The 17,742-nt window shown below is 41.6% G+C and overlaps 1 protein-coding gene across 1 annotated transcript; it reads right to left on the bottom strand.

Moving 5' to 3' along the window:
- Positions 1–8,042: 8,042 nt before the first annotated feature.
- Positions 8,043–16,377, bottom strand: CENPA (centromere protein A). Its single transcript, XM_014563470.2, has 5 exons — positions 16,120–16,377; positions 10,667–10,758; positions 10,073–10,150; positions 9,611–9,766; positions 8,043–9,235 (listed from the first exon to the last, which is right to left on the bottom strand). The coding sequence occupies exons 1-4, from the start codon at positions 16,208–16,210 to the stop codon at positions 9,632–9,634; spliced, it is 396 nt and encodes a 131-aa protein (XP_014418956.2). The 5' UTR covers positions 16,211–16,377; the 3' UTR covers positions 8,043–9,235; positions 9,611–9,631.
- Between the last annotated feature and the right edge of the window lie 1,365 nt (positions 16,378–17,742).

The raw sequence follows: 17,742 nt of genomic DNA, 5'->3' as shown, positions 1-17,742 counted from the left end.
CGTGACACCCAGTTTATGGTGGAGGGAAATAATATTTCAAAGGCAATTAAGTCACCCAAGGTCAAACAGCTCAAAGGGGCAGAGCCTAGATCAAGACCCTGATCTGACCCCAGGATCTGTGTTTGTTCCACCCCTAGAGTGCAGGGATGTAATGCAAAGGGACAAAGGAAGAAGTTCAGGAAGCAGGTGGCCTGGAGGGCAGGAGAGGGGAGCCGCTGAGGGTTGGGGGTAGGGTGGGGAGGATTAACCTTGGGCCAGGCTTATAGTGCAGCACCAGCAAGAGGTACTGTGGCAAATCAGGAGAGGCACCAGCTTTAGAATCAGATTGTTGTGAACCAGATACTGTGAGCCTCAGTTGCTGCATCTGTAACCTGGGCTAACAGTACCCATCTCCCAAGGTCATCTAAGGGTGGATGGCACAGTGCCTGCATCAGGAGACCCCTCGATGTATGGTGGTTATTATTGAAATTGACAGCGATGCTTGCTGAGCAGCTGCAGCGTAGAGTGAAGGTGAAAGTCCTCCGGTAGGCTCAGGAATATGTGGTGAGAAAAACAGAAGAAACCACTGTCGATAGCCCGGGGGAAGCTTGTCAGGGAGAGGAAGGGTCGGGGCTGGGGTGGCTAGGAGGAGGGGCAGCAGGGTCAGGGGAAGAGTTTTGCAGCTGGAAGGACATGGCCACATTTGTAGAAAAGGAGAAATGTCCTGTGAAGAGCAAGAAGCTGAATGCAAAGGGGAGATAGAGGGGTTGAGAACACAGGAGGAATTTGGGGGATCCCTGGGAAGGAGGAAATAGCAAACACAGCAATGCATGGAGGTACCAATGGGTAGCGGTGCATAATGGGAAAGTCCTCACTTGGGAAAGGCACTCAGGCTGCCTGGGATCCCACTTGCCCATCCATAAAATGAGGTCAGTCCCACCTGTCTGTTTACTTCCCAGAGTGCCACTGGGGATACGTGCAAAAGCCTTTTGTTAAAACACAATTATAAAATCTCAGAGATTGTGGCTGATGTCAAGTGTAGATCATAGGTGAAATGGGTTTTTTCCCCACTGGCTTCTTTCTCAGAAAAGTTTAGAGGAAATTATTTTCAAGTCCTTTGATCTCCCTGGCAGAAAGACACCAAATAAATTCAAGATGTTATGGTATGTTAGTCTCTCTGCTTGGGAACTGAGGGTGACCAATTTTATTCAATAGCTAGTGACAACCTTTCAGAATTACTTAAAGCACCTAAGCCCCACCAAGTCTCAGCCCCTGAGACCACTGCCCCCCGAGCCACCCTCACATAGCCGTCCTGAATTAGGGCTCCCTGAGAAGGCGATTTGAGGGCCGACACCCAGTCTGTGTGGCCGTGCTCCTTGCTTGGTACCAGGGTGTCCAAGCCTGTGACTTGGGTCCGCAGGCTGTGTTCAGGTCTCGGCCACATGGCTGCTCAGTCTCCCTGAATGCATCGCTATGGAACCATAATAACAATAGCAGTTGCTTCTGTTTACAGGGTGGTAGGCGCTGCCAGACCCCGCACTGGGGCTGCCAGCGTATGAGCAGCTTGCCCGGGTCACAGAGCCATAGTCAGAGTCGGGCTTCAGACCTGGGGCTGCCAGTGCCAGGCCTGGGGTCTTTCCTACTCTGCTGTTTCACTGCCTTATATGGAAGGTGGGGTCCCAACACACCTCACGGTTGTCAGGAAGGACAAGCGAGAATCAGCCACATGAAAGCCTTTGGAAAAGGAGGATTCTTGACCAATGTGCTCAGTCTCTTTGTTTTTACAATTATTTTCTAATCTAAATGCCTGCATAGATGCTGCCATTGTAACAATCTAATTGTTTTTATTCCTTTTTTAAAAAATTGAAGTATAGTTGATTTACAATGTTTCAGTTGTACAGCAAAGTATTTCAGTATATATCTATTCTTTTTCAGATTCTTTTTCATTATAGGTTATTATAACATATTAAATATAGTTCCCTGTTCTATGCAGTAGGACCTTGTTTATCTGTTTTATATGTAGTAGTGGGTATCTGCTAATCCCAAATTCCTAATTTATCCCTCCTCCCACTTTCCCCTTTGGTAACCGTAAGTTTGTTTTCCATGTCTGTGAGTCTATTTCTGTTTTGTAAATAAGTTCATTTGTATCTTTTTTTAGATTCCACATGTAAGTGATATCATATATTTGTCTTTCTCTGTCTGATTTACTTCACTTAGTATAACTTCTGGGTCCATACCTGTTGTTGCAAATAGCAATATTTCATTCTTTTTGTGGCTGAGTAGTATTCCATTGTGTATATATACAACTTCTTTAGCCAGTCATCTGTCGATCGACACTTAGGTTGCTTCCATATCTTGGCTATTGTAAATAATGCTGCTATGAATACTGGGGTGCATGTATCTATTTGAATTAGTTTTCTCTGGATATGTGCCCAGAAGTGGGATTGCTGGATCATATGGTAAGTCTATTTTTAGTTTTTAAAGGAACCTCCATACTGTCCTCCATAGTAGCTGCACCAAACTACATTTCCACCAACAGTGTAGGAAGGTTTCCTTTTCTCCACACCCTTCCCAGCATTTATTATTTGTAGACTTTTTGATGGTGGCCATTCCGACTGGTGTGAGGTGACTGGGGGGTTTCTTTCCCTTCAGGTTTCCTCCTGGGCTGTTCTTGCCTCCTTGGAGTTTGGAGGTGAGCCTGAGTGTTGCAAATCTCTCTAATCCTGATTTAAAAAAAAAACTATTAAATATCTTTCTATGAACTTTTTTTCTTTTTCATTGGGAAGATATAATATTACAAAATTTGAAAAAATATTCTATTGAGGGTTTAGAATTACAAAACTAATATTCTTGTTGCAATATATTTGACAACAGAGAGGAAGAGTTAACAGTCACCACTTTCTTTGCCACTCCACCTCAATATTAAGTTCAGGTTGTATCTTCCTACATTTCTCTCTATATCCTTGCAAACATTGACAAACACAAATTTTAAATTATTAAAAAAAATAATATATTCAGAGTTGTGCACCTACAGATGAGAGTTTTATTCCCTCTTTTTTGAAAAAAAAAGTGCTTTACACTATATCCATCATACTTTATAATTTGCTCTTAAAAAGACTTATTATTTCATGAAAACCCTCCAGGTCAATAGATTTATTAATTTTAATAGCTACATAATATAGATATGCCATATTTCATGGTATGGATAAACCACACATTATTTAACCATTCCGGTAGTTTCCAGTTTTTTGCTATAGCTAACAGAATAGAGAGTGTGCAGAAATAGGCATAAGAATTTATGGGAACTTAATATATAATAAAAGAGGCCTTCTAATTCTATAGAGGAAAATTCCAAAGACTGTTTATTTAATAAATGATGCAGGTATAATTTGCTAGTTTTCCAGAAAAAAAAAAATAAAATTAGACCTGTATCTTGTACCGTATCTACAAATCATGGTCAACCATCATTCTACTTTTGTCCATGACTTTGACTACTCTGGGTACCTCATATAAATGGGATCATATAGTATCCGTCTTAGTGTGTCTAGCTTATTTTACTTAACATAATGTCCTCAAGGTCCATCCATGTTGCAGCATGTCACAATTTCCTACGTTTTCAAGGCTAAATAACATTCCACTGTATGCACACACCATATTTGGCTTACTTCACTCTTCTGTCAATGGACAGTCATTGCTTCCATGTTTTAGCTACTATGAATAATGCTATAATAAACACAGGTGTACAAATATCCCTTAGAGACTTTGCTTTCAATTCTTTTGAGTGTATCCAGAAGTGGAATTGATGGATCACATAGTAAATCTATTTTTAAATATTTTTAGGAACTGTCACACTGTTTTCCATAGTAGCTGAACCATTCTGTGTTCCCACCAACAGTGCACAAAAGTTATACATTTCTCCACATCCTGCCAACAGTTGTTATTTTCTTCTTGATACTTAATGGATGTCAGGTGGTATCTCATTGTGGTTTTGATTTGCATTTCTGTAATAACTAGTGATGTAGAGTATCCATTCATGGGCTTCTTGGCCATTTGTATATCTCCTTTGGAGATATGTCTATTCAAGTCCTTTATTGATTGATTGACTTTTTATTTTCTTATTGAAGTATAGTCAGTTTACAATGTTGTGTCAACCTCTACTTTTGAATCACTTTTTTTTGTTGGTTTTAATTCTCTATATACTCTCATATTAATCCCATATCAGATATGATTTGCAAGTATTTTCTCTCATTCTGTGATATTTGTCTCATATATATCATTATATATTATATATACATCATGTTATTATATATCATTGTTATTTGTCTCATTATATGTATCGATTACATACACATCATTATGTTATTATACATATCTCACTATATATATGTAACAAATATTTGTATTTCTGCCTTTTCCCTCTGTTGATAGTGTCCTTTGAGGCACAGAAGTTCTTAATTTTCATGAAGTCAAATTTGTCTTTTTTTCTTTTACTGTCTGTGCCTTTAGTGTCATATCCAAGAAATCACTGCCAAATCCAATGTTGTGAAGCATTTGCTCCATGTTTTCTTCTAAGAGTTTTATAATTGTCACTCTTACATTTAGGGTTTTGGTCCATTTTGAGTTGATTTTTCTATACAGTGTTAGGTAAGGTTCCAACTTTACTCTTTTGCATGGGGATATCCAGTTTTCCTCAACCATTTGTTGGATTGTCTTTTCCTCATTGAATAGTCTTGGCACCTGTCTCAAAAAACATTTGACCATACACGCAAGGGTTTGTTTCTAGGCGTTCTATTCTATTCTATTCCACTCCATTCCATTCCATTGGTCTGTCTATCTTTATGCCAGTGGTCATTTGGACCACTCTCCCACTAAAGACAACTAAAAAAGTTGGACAAATACATATTTTTTCTTAAAAGCATTAAATTGCTAACAAGATAGTGATTACTTATTAGTTATTACTGATCCGAGACCAAAGGGAGAATGGAAATCTAGAGGTGAGCTTAACAGCAAATTAAGCCTAACCCTTTCTCCTGGTGATGTCTGCCAGTCCTAAAAATGTAGCTGAGAAATGAGCTAAGCTTTTGGCAACCTTGTAGGGCTAGGGAAACAAAGGCTGAAGTACAGGCCTGCCAAGGTAAGTGTGATAAGCAGAACTTGGAGGGCTGGTTGTACCTTAGAAATAAAGTGAATGAGAAGCAATTTCAACCTGACACTGCACCTTGGCTTTGAATCATCTGGGTGGCTCAGAAAATCTCAGACCTAAAACTGAATTAAGGTGGTTCTGAATGTCTAGTGCCTCCAGGCACCTGGTAGAAAAAGCCCAACCCTACCTCGAGGAAGATACCATTCTAGGCCTCAAGTTACTTCCTCACATAGATGTGTCAGGCATCACATCAAATGTAATCAACACCAAAGAGAAAAACACGTGAGTGCGATTCAACAGAAACCACAAATAGAAACAGATCCACAGGGAGTCTAAACATAAGCATTAACAGACACAGTCTGTAAGCAACTACGCTCACTGTTAAAGGATAGAAAAGCTAAATCTGACATTTTCAGCAGGGAACTAGAAACTATAAAAAATTTTCAAAAGAATCAAATAAAAATTCTAGAACTAAAAATACAACCACCAAAGTTAAGAAAATGGTCTGGTTTAAAAGTAGATTAGACATAGTTGAAAGAAAGTCAATGGATCAGAGGGTAGGACATGAGAATCAAGGAGGTATGCAGCACTGACAGAATAAAGATGGAAAATAGAGGAGGGAAAGAAACATCAAGGATACAGTGAGAAGGCCCAGCAGACAGATAACTGGCATCCCAGAACGAGGGGAGAAAGAATGAGAAGAGGCAGCATCTGAAGAAAGGATGGCCGAGAATTTTCCAAAATTGATGAAAGACATCAGTCCACATCCAATAAACCCAATGAATGCCAAGGAAGATGAATGCCACTTAGACACAGCAGGATGACACTGCAGAATACCAAAACCAAAGAAAAATCTTTTAAGAAGAGACAGTCAGAGAAACAGCATTAGCTTCAAAGGAGCACCCGTTGGACTGACTGCTGACCTCTCAACAGCAAAAACAGAACCAGAGAAAGGTGGAATCAGCTTTCTTACGTGAAGAAGAAAGTAACTGCCAATCTACACAGTAAGAAACTCAACATAAATTCACAAGGATGAGGAGGACAGGAGAGGAAAAAAACAATGATAAAAATCCTGGAAGTTAAGAAGGCATATGGACAAGTAGGAACTGACTTCCAAGAGAGTGGAATCCTAAACTAGCGGTGAGGAAAGCTGAGCAGCGTGACAAGGTACTGGCAAAATCTTTCTAAGGCCCAGGAACAAAGAGTACCAAGTACTTCCGCAGCTGGGTGTGAGTGGGGTTGGCTAACACAAAGAGGATTGGTTGAAGGCTGTTTAGGAAAGAAGTCCCCAAATGTTCCTCTCCTACCACTCAATCACTGGGTGACTCTCTTCCTCCCATCCCAGCAAAGCCTGGAGGCTGATTCTCAAGAGAAGAGAAAATCGAGTCTCTGGGCTTGGGGAGGCCAAAGCCAGGGAGATTAAGGAAGCTTATGCACCGTGAGCTTTGAATGTGGATATCCTCAGAGCTCCTCCACTCAGCTCCCAGACCCAGCTAGGCCTCTGCTGTCCAAGCAGGAGGTTGGACAGCTCTCCTCTGGGGACTTGGCTGGCCTAAGAGAGCAGGGGCTCCCCCAGAAAAGACCCACCTGACAATTCTACAGTAAAGCTCCAAAAGGCCCCATCAACGTGCTCAGAACTACCCATTAGCCTTTCTCTCCCACTCTTAAACAAGAATTGTTAAACATGAAAGGAAAACCTCCTAAGTGAAAGGGAGACTTGAGCACGAAAAACAAAAACAACTTAGAGGAAACAGGATAAAGCAGCAGAAAGAAGACAAAAACTGTAATAAAAATAAAAATAAAAATAAATATCCTTAAAATGGTATTGCATCCATGAAACAAGAGTGGGATGTGATAGATCACATTTTTCAGCTGTCTGAGCTCCACTCTCACCCTTGCAGGGTCACCTCCATGACACAGGGAGGTTAGAAGGCAACCAGCTGGGCTCCCAGACTCCCTTGCAGGTGCTTCTGACCAGGTGCTGCAAACGGAACAAGCGGCGGGGCCTGGAAGGTGGGACACAAAGGAGAAATTTTTCTTTGGTTTTGGTAGCGCCTTTGGCAGCAGAAGCAGCAACGGAAGATGGGTGCTTCCTCCCTGTCAGCGGTGGTTGCGGCAGCACAGGCCGGAGCGGGGGCGCGATTCCTGCTCAGTAGCAATGGTGTGGTTCTAACGCAGTGGCAGCAGGGCCGTGCTTCCAGTCCAGCAGCAGTGAGTGTGTGTGGGCTTCTGGCACTGGAAGCTTCTGATCTTGGGGGGGCATCTTCTCTTCCTTTTTGCTCTTCCAGACCTCTTGACATCATTTAATTGATCCCTTCCATCAAACTCCACTTTGCTTGAAATACCCAAATTGGTTTCTGTTTTTTTTTTCTTTTTTTTGAGTAAACACTGACTGACTGGGATGCTATAAATAAAGAACCATTCAAAAAAAAAAAAAGAGAATTCTTGGGTATTAAAAATGTGAAAGCAGAAATAAAAAATTCAACAGATATATATATATACACACACATATAACTGAATGATTTTGCTGTACACTTGAAATATTGTAAATCAACTGTACTTCAGTTTAAAAAAAGATAAACAAGAGAAATATTAATCTTGAAAAAAAAATTCAATAGAAAGGTTAGAAGATAATGTTGGTGAAATCACCCAGAAAGCAGAAAGAAATGAAAATAAAACTCCAATAACATCAGCAAGGGTAAGTGCTCAAAGTTGGCAGTAAATTGTAATAATATCATATAACACTATCATGTATAAATTCTCGATGATGCTGAGAGCACACATCCCGCATTAGAATGTGACATGGCTACATGTGTAGTCGGGTCCTGATGAACACAAGTTTAGGAGAGCAGAGAAGTATCAATTTAAAGAAAACTAGAGGAAGGGTATAATCTTCTAATGAATAACACTCTGACAAGAATTTTAAGTATATGCATAGATAGAGAAGCTTTATTTGAATGTCTATGTAAATATGAGCTGATGTCAAATAGGAAAAGGTTTTTCCAAAGGGTTAAAATTTATCAAATTTTAGTTTGGTTCTTCCCTTTAGTTTGCCTCTGAATTCAGCTGGCTGACACTTCATTATTACTAGTATCCGCCCTCACTAATCATTTTCAACGCATACAAAACCTAGAAATCTTTGGGTGACACTTCTCATTTCTCTGGAAATCTCTTAAACTGCTTTCAGTTACAACAGAAGGGCAAAGTTTTTATCCACTCATACTCTGCTCCACTGGAGGCAAAAACACATCCCTCAATCTTCTTGTTTAAATTGTGGCTTTTAGCAACGTGTCCAAATGACGAACTTGACGCTAACACATAAAGAACACAGTATGATCTCTGTGCAACAGTACCTTCAATTTTTCTCATTAAAGAATTATTTTTATTTTTATTATTTCTCCACAAAGAAGTTATAAAAATACCTATAAAAACATTGAAAAGGCACTTTAGAAGCCTGGAATATAAAGTATAAATTATGATACATCTTCTATGGTTTGCAAATAAGAATAAAATAAATTCTACAAGCTAGAATTTCTGAATGATTTTGATAGGAATCTACTCGAAGGAACCAGAACATCACATCACCTTAAAGACTGGCTATTTTCATCCCAATCGAGTTTTTAAAAAGCTATAATCTGTTGACAGGCACAATCCACACAGGAACTCGCTGTTGCCACTAATGATGAAATTAACCTGAAGGACAGAGATTTGTATGTGAGATGTGCCAGGCTCTTCTGTGCAACTGACTGAAGGAGTCTTCTCTTACTTTTCCCCCTTCTGTTTTAAATAAAAGTAAATATACATATGGTAAAAAATTTAAATGGTACAGATAGATCTAAAATAATAAGTAAATATCCTTTTCTCCCAAAACCTAGAAAATCTGATGTCTTCAAAATCATCAAACAGTCACATGAATAATTTGCAAAGTGAGGTCAACCTTGGAGTCTCTTCATCTGAAATGTGTCCATTTTCTCATATATTACCTCTGTTACAGAGGAAAGCCATGCAGTCATCTCTTTAAAAAAAAAACTAATTACAAAAGCAACGTGCACACTCCGCTCAGAGACAGCAAGTCCAGGCAGCACCTCATACTCCATGGATCTGGTCTCACCCCTGAAATTTAGGAATCACACTTACTAACAAGGCATTTTCAAACATCAGAGCTTTAACTTAATCAACATTAAGTCATCGGATCCTTGTAAATTGGAGAAGATTAACTCTGCCAGAGATTCAGCTTGTCTGGTCACAACTTAATTGAAAGATATCTTTATTTAACATTGTGCAAAAGGGCATGAGCTGTAGAATCCCAAGCGTTCAAGCTAAAACTTGGTCAAATCTTTTCTAAAGAACAGAGGGAAGGTGAGGCATCAGAGGACTAAGGATGGAGAAGGAAAATTCCTTCAGAGAAACTCCCACCCCAGTGATGAGAAGCTGGCTGTTCTTTCCCCCCGAAATGCACTCACGCTCTGGTGAGCAGGAAAGGCTTACAGAGACACAGGCGACAGGAGCTCAGCCGAGCCCTTCCTGAATGCCTCGGATCCTCCTGGCCAGTTGCACATCCTTCGGGAAGAGAGTAACACGGCCGGCGTGTAAGGAGAGGAGGTAGGCGTCCTCAAAGAGATGAACCAGAAACGCTTCCGCTGCCTAAGGACAGAAAGAGGAGACAGACTGACAGACGAGGTGTCACGGGCTGCTTTTTGCTTAGAGACATGCTCAACTCAGTCTCTGAGGGCTTGAAGGACTATAGGAAAGACAAAGGAGACTGAACATTGCATGGGAATTCTGCTACCGCCAAATAAGAACCTGGCCTCCATGCCCTGAGTGTTCCTTGTTGCTCTTTTTAAGGAAGTGAGATTCAGCCTGACAGTCTACAGTCAGCCACTTGGAGTTCCAGAATGCCTTTCCCCCATACTCACCCCTCACCCAATTGTACCTTGGCCCCCTTCTTACCTCTTGTAGGGCCAACAGGGCTTGGGCTTGCCAATTGAAGTCCACACCACGAGTGAATTGAACACATATTTCTCTTGCCTGTGAAGGAGTGGGGATGGGAGCAAGGGAGAAGGGGAGTGGGGAGGAGCAGAGAGTAAAAGGAGATTCGAGAGAAGACAGACTCCCTCCACAAGTCTCCATGAATCTTCATTTCCGTTATTCCTTCCTGGCCCTTAATCTTAGGACTTAACTAGTAACTGGCATCAAGTCCAGGGAGCTTAGAAATCGGCAAGTCTCTTCTTTTTTTGGTGGTGGGGAGAGGAGGAGACAGTCTCCTGGGGCAGGACAAGGGATGAAAGGGTGGCTGGATGAGAGGGTTCCTGTTTACACAGTCAAAGAACACAATTTCAAAGGTGGTAGTTATTAGAAATTAATTCTGTAAAGAACTGGAAGGTGCCCTTGGCGGGCTCATGTTTTCAGAAAAAGAAGAGTCCCCAGCCAGGTTAGAGACGAGGTCCTTTGCCCTTTGGGCAAGAGATGACAGGGCCCCAATACCTGGGAAATTTATAGACAGGAGGCCACACGGGTGTTGGCGGGGAGCTTCCTGGAGCTTACCAGGCGGCAGAACGGGGCCTTCCTTAACAATAGGTGTGTGCTCTTCTGAAGAACTCGGATCTCTCTCAGTACCCGATGTCTCCGACGACGAACTGGAAGGGAGGAAGCGCCTGAGCAAAAGAGTCGGGTCATAGGGGTAAAATGCCACGGAAAAGAGGGGACGCACTGTACCCTGGCTGTCAAACTGCCAAAGCATAGGCCGTAATAGGCTCCACAGACATAGGGCTTTCTGTCTGCTGTAGTCACTGCGGTTATCTTCAGCAGCTGGAGAACAGCAGACAGGTGCTAAATAAATATTTGGTAAATGAATGAAAAATGATCCTCTGAAGGTCTTATTTTAAATGCCAGCTCTTCCATGCAGCCTTTCCCAACTCCCAATCCCTTCCAAACCGATGGGTCACCTCCCTCCTCTGGGCCCCACAGTACTTTGTGTATCTCCTCTTATCTTTCCCACCGAGATTGGAAACCGAGTTATTTTGGTTTTAGGTCTTTTTTTAAGAGCTGGAAGGAATCTGAGAGATTTTCTAGTACAATTCCCTTGCCGCGGTTATCCTGAGGCCCCGAGAGGTGAAGACAGTTGGCCACAACTCATTAGTGGCCGAGGTGGGACCTCAGAAGTGGCATAACTCAGTGCCAGTGCCTTTGGGCCCTGGAGTCAAAGCCTAGTTCCAACAACAAACAAGAAAAAAAATCTGAACAGCATTTCCAAAAAGTAGAAATCAAAAAAGTCAAACTCTGATCAGAAATTAAAAACACAGGAATAAAAAAATAAAAATTTTTCTAACTCTTGATACTTCATTGAAATTAGACTATTTAGAAATGAATAAAAATTAAAAGTCTACATCTCAAAACTCAAGAGATAAAGCCAAACAGTACTAGAAGAAAATGCACAGCCTTGAGATCTATCTACTAGAAAATAAGAACATTAAAAGATAACTTGGCTAAGTGTTCAACTCACGTATTTAGAAGAGAAGAGAATTATTAAAATAAACCAAAAGAAGGTAGAGTAAAAGTAATATTAAGGGTAATAAACTAAGTTAATGAAAAAAGAGTACAAAACCCAAAACAGTACAGTTGCTCCATAAATTAAACCAAGAGCCTATAAAAATGAATGGACTGCTGATAAGTTGAAAAGAAAAACCCCACAAAAACTAACATTTTGAAGAATAGAATTTGCTTCAGAAATGTTATTCATGGTCCAGCCAAGAAGAGAACCCACACCAAGTAGCTGAATAGAAAAAATTTAATACAGTGAACTAATTACCAAGTGTGAGAAGAGGTACCAGAGCGAACGGGGACAGAGAGGCAGGGCAGGATGCCCTGGCAGTGGAGACTTTATCCCAGGACCAGAGAAACAGGGCAGTGTCCAGGGGACGTTTTAGGAGGAAGAGGAGAAAGAGGGAGGCCCCATACCCAGGAGATGAGTCGCTGGCACCTGTCTCCCTCCTCATCACCCGCCTGCAATCCACCATCGCTGGAGGCAGCCTTTATTAATCAGACAGAGCAGTCACAGAAAGTGTAATGAGCACAACTAAAGATCACCAAGCAAGGCCAACACCATGAAAGGACAGGAACAAACTCAATACACAAAACAACCAGTACAAGAGGGACCTGTGAAGAGAGAGAGACTTTGAAATATACAGAATAACCTCAGAGGGATAGGGGAAGATGTGAAGTCTATGACCCAAGAACAAGAACAAGAACAAGTGCTTATCTACTTACAATAGACACAACCTAAATGTCTATCAACAGATGACTGGATAAAGAAGTTGTGGTATATTTATACAATGGAATACTACTCAGCCATAAAAAATAATAATGCCATTTGCAGCAACATGGATGGACCTGGAGAATGTCACTCTAAGTGAAGAAGCCAGAAAGAGAAAGAAAAATACCATATGATATCCTTTATATATGGAATCTAAAAAAAAACAAAGACAAACGAATTTATTTACAAAACAGAAACAGACTCACAGACACAGAAAACAAACTATGGTTACCAGGTGGGGAAGTGAGTGGGAAGGGATAAATTGGGAGTTCTAGATTTGCATGCACTAACTAATATACATAAAATAGACATAAGGTTTATACTGTATAGCACAGAGAATTATATTCAATATCTTGTAGTAACTTATGGTGAAAAAGAATATGAAAATGAATATACGTGTTTCTGTATGACTGAAGTATTGTGCTGTACACCAGAAATTGACACATTGTAAACTGACTATACTTCAATAAAATATATTTTTTAAAAAAAAGAACAAATGCTTATGAAAAGCAACCAATCAGAGAGGTCATGGGATGGAATGGAACTGGGATTAAATTCAATAGTTGGGTCTTGAAGTGCTGATATAAATTGGGATTTAATTCCAAAGTGATAAGAAGCCACAGAAGAGCTTTAAGCAGGACAAAGAGATAATCCATTTACATTTAAAGACCATTCCAGCTGCTGTGTAAAGAAAGAACCAAAAAGGGCCAAGAGTGGAAGTGAAGTAGTAGCTGGGTTAGGATGCTGGGGGCTTGGATTAGGCAGTGGGGGTTGAGAAGGCAACAAGTGGCATGCTTAGGATGCGATCTGGAGGTAGGACTGCCTGAGCTTACATATGGATTGGATGAAGGTAGGGGTAAGATGAAAAAGCTCTCCCAGGCTTCTGGCTTCAACAACTCTGTGGGGGGCTGTGCCATTTCCTGAAATGGGGGAAGTGGGGATGAAGAGGCAGGAGGGGAGTAACAAAATGTTCAGTTTAGATGTGTTTAGTGTGGCAGACCCAAGAGTTGTCAGGTGGAAAGGCAGTTGGACACTGGTACGGGGGTCAAAGGGGAGATCTGGGCTGGAGATATAATTGTGAGCGTTATCAGTGTATGCGTGGTATTAGAGTCACAGGAAAGGATGAGCCCACCTGGGGAAAGGAAGGAAAGGAAAAGGAGACCACAGAAGTCCAACTTGCTGAAGAGACGTAGCACAGGCAGCAAAAATGCCGAGCAGAAACTGCAGAGTATATGTATCACAGAAGCCAAGGGGATGGTGTGTTTCAAGGAAAACACGGCCCGCTGAGTCAGATCTTCTGAGACTGGGTAAGAGAAGGACACAGGCTTGTCTGGAGTTGGCAACATGAAAGTAGCTGGTGATCTTGACAAGAGGAGTTCAAGTAGAAGTAAGGGTAATGGTTGTGGGAGTCAGATTGGAATGGGTTGAAGGGTGGCTGGGAAAAGGGGAAACAGACAGATGTGTCAGACTTAAGTCTGGCTATTTTGCAAAGAGTAGCGATGTAAGTGCACACGATAAAGCACAATAAACAAGTTATGGCTGTAACGTTCTTATGCAACCCCCCCCAAAAAAAAACACCTCTAGTCGAAAACTCAGTTCAAAATAATAAAATGCAGTTTTTGGACTACTTAATAAACTTGTGTCTAAATAACAAGTGAGACAATAATGATGGTATGGGGGAAAATAAAATCATATTTTTACTTCACACCATACACAAAATATCAATTCCTGGTGGACTGATAACATATGAAAAAGGCAAAATTTAAAAACCTTTAGTAAATAATATAAAAGAATATATTTTAAAACTTGAAGTAGGGTAGGACTTCTTAAACAAGATACAAAGTGTACAAACCAAAAAAGGAAAGATGCATCAATTTGATAAAAAAAATTAAGAACTTCTGTTCATCAAAAAATACCATGAAGGAAAATGACAATGCCTAAAAAAAATTATGATGAGCTTGGAGGGGAACTTTCCAACGACTACACAAGAGCCCTTTCTTCAGGGTTCATATATATCTGTTCACCTGTATTCTTCAAGCAGGGACATTCAATGGTTATAATACCATTTAATTCATACCATCCTATCTAAAATATTGTCACTGGAGTTGCATATCTGGATTTCCATTAAAAAAAAAAAAAAGGTAGCTATGAAGGGCAGTAGAGAGAGACAGGGAATATCAGGGAGGCAAGGGTGTGCGGATAAGGCAACACTCCTGCCCTTTAGATCAGAAATAGCAGAGCACATCTGTCGAATGCCAAGGAAAGGAGCATGAATTTAATTCTAAGTGCATGTGGAAAGGATAACAGAAAGCCCCTGGGAAGGTGACAAAAGAATATAGCCAAGAGCTCATGGAGGAGGAAGAGGAGGACCTTTTGATGGAAAGGGGACACCAAGCTTCTCTGTCATGAGAAGATAAAGGGGAATCCAGTCTGGAGGCTTCTATTTCCTCAGGGAAGCATGAGGCAAGGTCATCAGCAGCCCAGAGTGAATGAGGGGACTGGAGTTGTAAGGATGCTTCTACATCAGGAAACAGTGAACATCATAATTAATATTCCCATTAAAATTATGAATGAGACAAAGATGACCAAAACCCTGCTCTTATTCAACACTAGTCTCAGGGCCTCACTAATACAGTAAGAAATAAAATGTATAAAAATGAAAAAGAAGATTCAAAAATCATTATTGGCAGACAGTAAAATAGCCTACTTAAAATTTTAAATTAAAGTAACTGTAGGACTATTAGGACTAACATGAGAATTCAGCAAGTTAGCTGGAGGCAAAGGTTATTTAGGTTTAGGAAAGGAAAAGAATCCCAGTCACAAACTGAAACATCTATAATCTATAATACTTTTTTTCACCCGGCTCTTAGCTACATAGCGGAAGACAAGTAAAGCAGCTGTTGCCACAGTATACAGTTCTTATTCCTGGGTCTTCCATCCACCAGACCACCGCACAGAAACTGAGGACCACAGTGGGGTCTTCTTTCCCAGCACATCACCTCTGGAAGGAACAAGGTGAGAGCACTGCTTGATTAGAGCACTTTGGTTAAGGCCCAACATAGCCATTCACTGAAGGAAAAAACCAAACCAAACCCCAAAACCTGGAAGGGCACTTTCGAAAAGTAAAATTGTTGTTTGAAATTGTCACAAAAAGCAGCCAATAATTTTGCAACTTAAAGTAAACACTTATTTAAAAAAAATCCTGTGTCTGTTGGAACAAGCTGTGTCACTTTGTTCAAGATATCACGTCTGTCTGCGCCTCAGTTGTCTAATCTGTAAATTGGGCACAATATAAAGTTGAGTTAATTCATGTAAAGAATTTAACACAATGTCTACATAGCGGTAAGCACTCAACACATGCTAGTAGACTCAAGAATGAGTCTTTGGAGACAGGTTGTCTGGGCCGTCCTTTCTCATCCTCGGAACTGCCTTCCCCAGTCCCTCCCCCGGCCTTGGAACTTGGGCAGTTCGCGAGCAGATGCTGGACGGCAGAACCGGTTTGCGCCCCTGCATTGGATGGCCAGCGGACCGAGAGGCGGGAGCTGGGGCTCGATCCCAGGCTAAGCAAGCGAGCCTCGGATTTTTGTTTTTGCCTGTGAAATGGGCAGGCGGACCTGGCCGTGCCCACCTCACAGACGGGCTGCAGGGAGGCCGGCGCGGAGGGAAAGGGATCGCGGCGGGTTACCTAAGGAGGGGCGCGGCCGGGGAGCGGCGGGAGGCGGGCTCGCGGTGCGCCTCCTTGGGGTTTCGGGCTTGCGGCTCCGGCGCGGGCCCATGGCGGGCGCGCAGGGTTGCGGCCCCGCAGCTCCTTCTCGGCCTTCGCAGGGGAAGAGGCTGGAGTGCAGGGGAAGGCCAGGAACGACCTGGCCGCGTGCAGCGGCTGGGTGGTGTTCAAATTGCCCGCACAGAGGCTGACTCACTGCCGGCGTTTTTTAAAAACCGAATTCAGAGACTCCCAGTGGCTGCTTCTGGAACGCTCCTAACGCAGAGCGACTGCGGAGAGGACCAATGAGAGCACAGACAGGGAGGCTCACGGGGGCGGTGATAGGAGGATACTGCGGGGACATGGCGGATCGACGGTAGGAATCAGCCAATGGGGACTTGGAAGAGTGAAAGGAGGCGGGAGCTGCTCCTGCCGTCTGCTTGGTGGAGGAGCTCATCGTTGAGTCAGACCCAGGTCCTCCGGTCCCTCCTACTCCAAAAAGGAAACCTCGATTCTGAAGATGTAGATAGATGGTGCGTGTGCGGAACGCGTTTCTCTAGACGAATCACGCTGCGCACTTAGTGTTTTGCTCTACCTACCCCGAACCCCGAGGTGCTTTTAAAGATGGAGACCCACAGAGAATGTGACTACCCTGTGTCTTTCCTGTGACCAGGAACACCCCACGAATATGACTCAAAGGTCAGCTTAACTGCATGAACATTATTTATGATTAGGGTCGTGGGACAGCCAGGATGAGGGCTGTAACCATGAGGTCAGGCGGGGCTGGCCTGGCTCTATATTTGGATCACATGCTCCAGTTTTTCGATAGAATCATCCCAAGGGAAATGACCCTTTCCCTTCCTGTTGGAGATAATGATACATTCAGGTCAAATGTAGAACTAGGTGATTAGAATAAAGGGGATTTTATTGTCTACACTTTGCTTTTCTGCATTTTCTGATGTTCTACAGTTAAATGTGTACTGTAATCAGGAAAAATGTTACAAAATCATTTTATGGAATCCTTGTTAACTGCCGCAGAAAATGCAAATGGTGCAGCCACAGTGGAAAACAGTATGGTGATGGATGAAAAAAATTAAACATTGAATTACTATATGATTCAATATTTCCACTTCTGGGTATATATTTAAAAGAATTAAAAGCAAGAACTTGCACAGGTATTTGTACAGTAATGCTCATAGTAGTGTTATACACAATAGCCAAAAATGAACAGATAGACAAAATGTGGTATATACATACAATGGAATATTATTCAGCCTTAAAGAGAAAGTAAATTTTGATACATATTAAAGGCATTATATGCCAGACACAAAAGGACAAATATTGTATGATTCCACTTATAGAAGGAAGGTCATCCATATCATTGAAAACAGCAATATTTCATTTTTTATGCCTGAATAATATTCCATTATATACAGATATATATCTCACAATATGCATATATATCACAATTGTGAGATATATCTCACAATTTCTTTATCTATTCATCCATTGATGAACACTTAGGTTGTTTCCAAATCCCGGCTATTGTAAATAATGCTGCGGTGGATATGAAGGTGTTTATATCTTTTCTTGTTTTCATTTTCT

Source organism: Camelus ferus, chromosome 15, assembly GCF_009834535.1.
Source record: "Camelus ferus isolate YT-003-E chromosome 15, BCGSAC_Cfer_1.0, whole genome shotgun sequence".
NCBI classification, from domain to species: domain Eukaryota; kingdom Metazoa; phylum Chordata; class Mammalia; order Artiodactyla; family Camelidae; genus Camelus; species Camelus ferus.
Note: the sequence above shows the minus strand (reverse complement) of the source record. Positions and strands in the feature narration are given on the sequence as shown.

Bases quoted from the DNA above. Each gene is read 5' to 3' on its own strand.
- CENPA (XM_014563470.2), bottom strand. From the start codon at position 16,210: ATGGGCCCGCGCCGGAGCCGCAAGCCCGAAACCCCAAGGAGGCGCACC. The intron at 10,759-16,119 runs GTAACCCGCCGC...CCTCCCTTCCAG, and splicing joins CCGGCCGCGCCCCTCCTTAG to TTCGTCGTCGGAGACATCGG. The intron at 9,767-10,072 runs GTAAGAAGGGGG...TTCTGTCCTTAG, and splicing joins CCCTGTTGGCCCTACAAGAG to GCAGCGGAAGCGTTTCTGGT.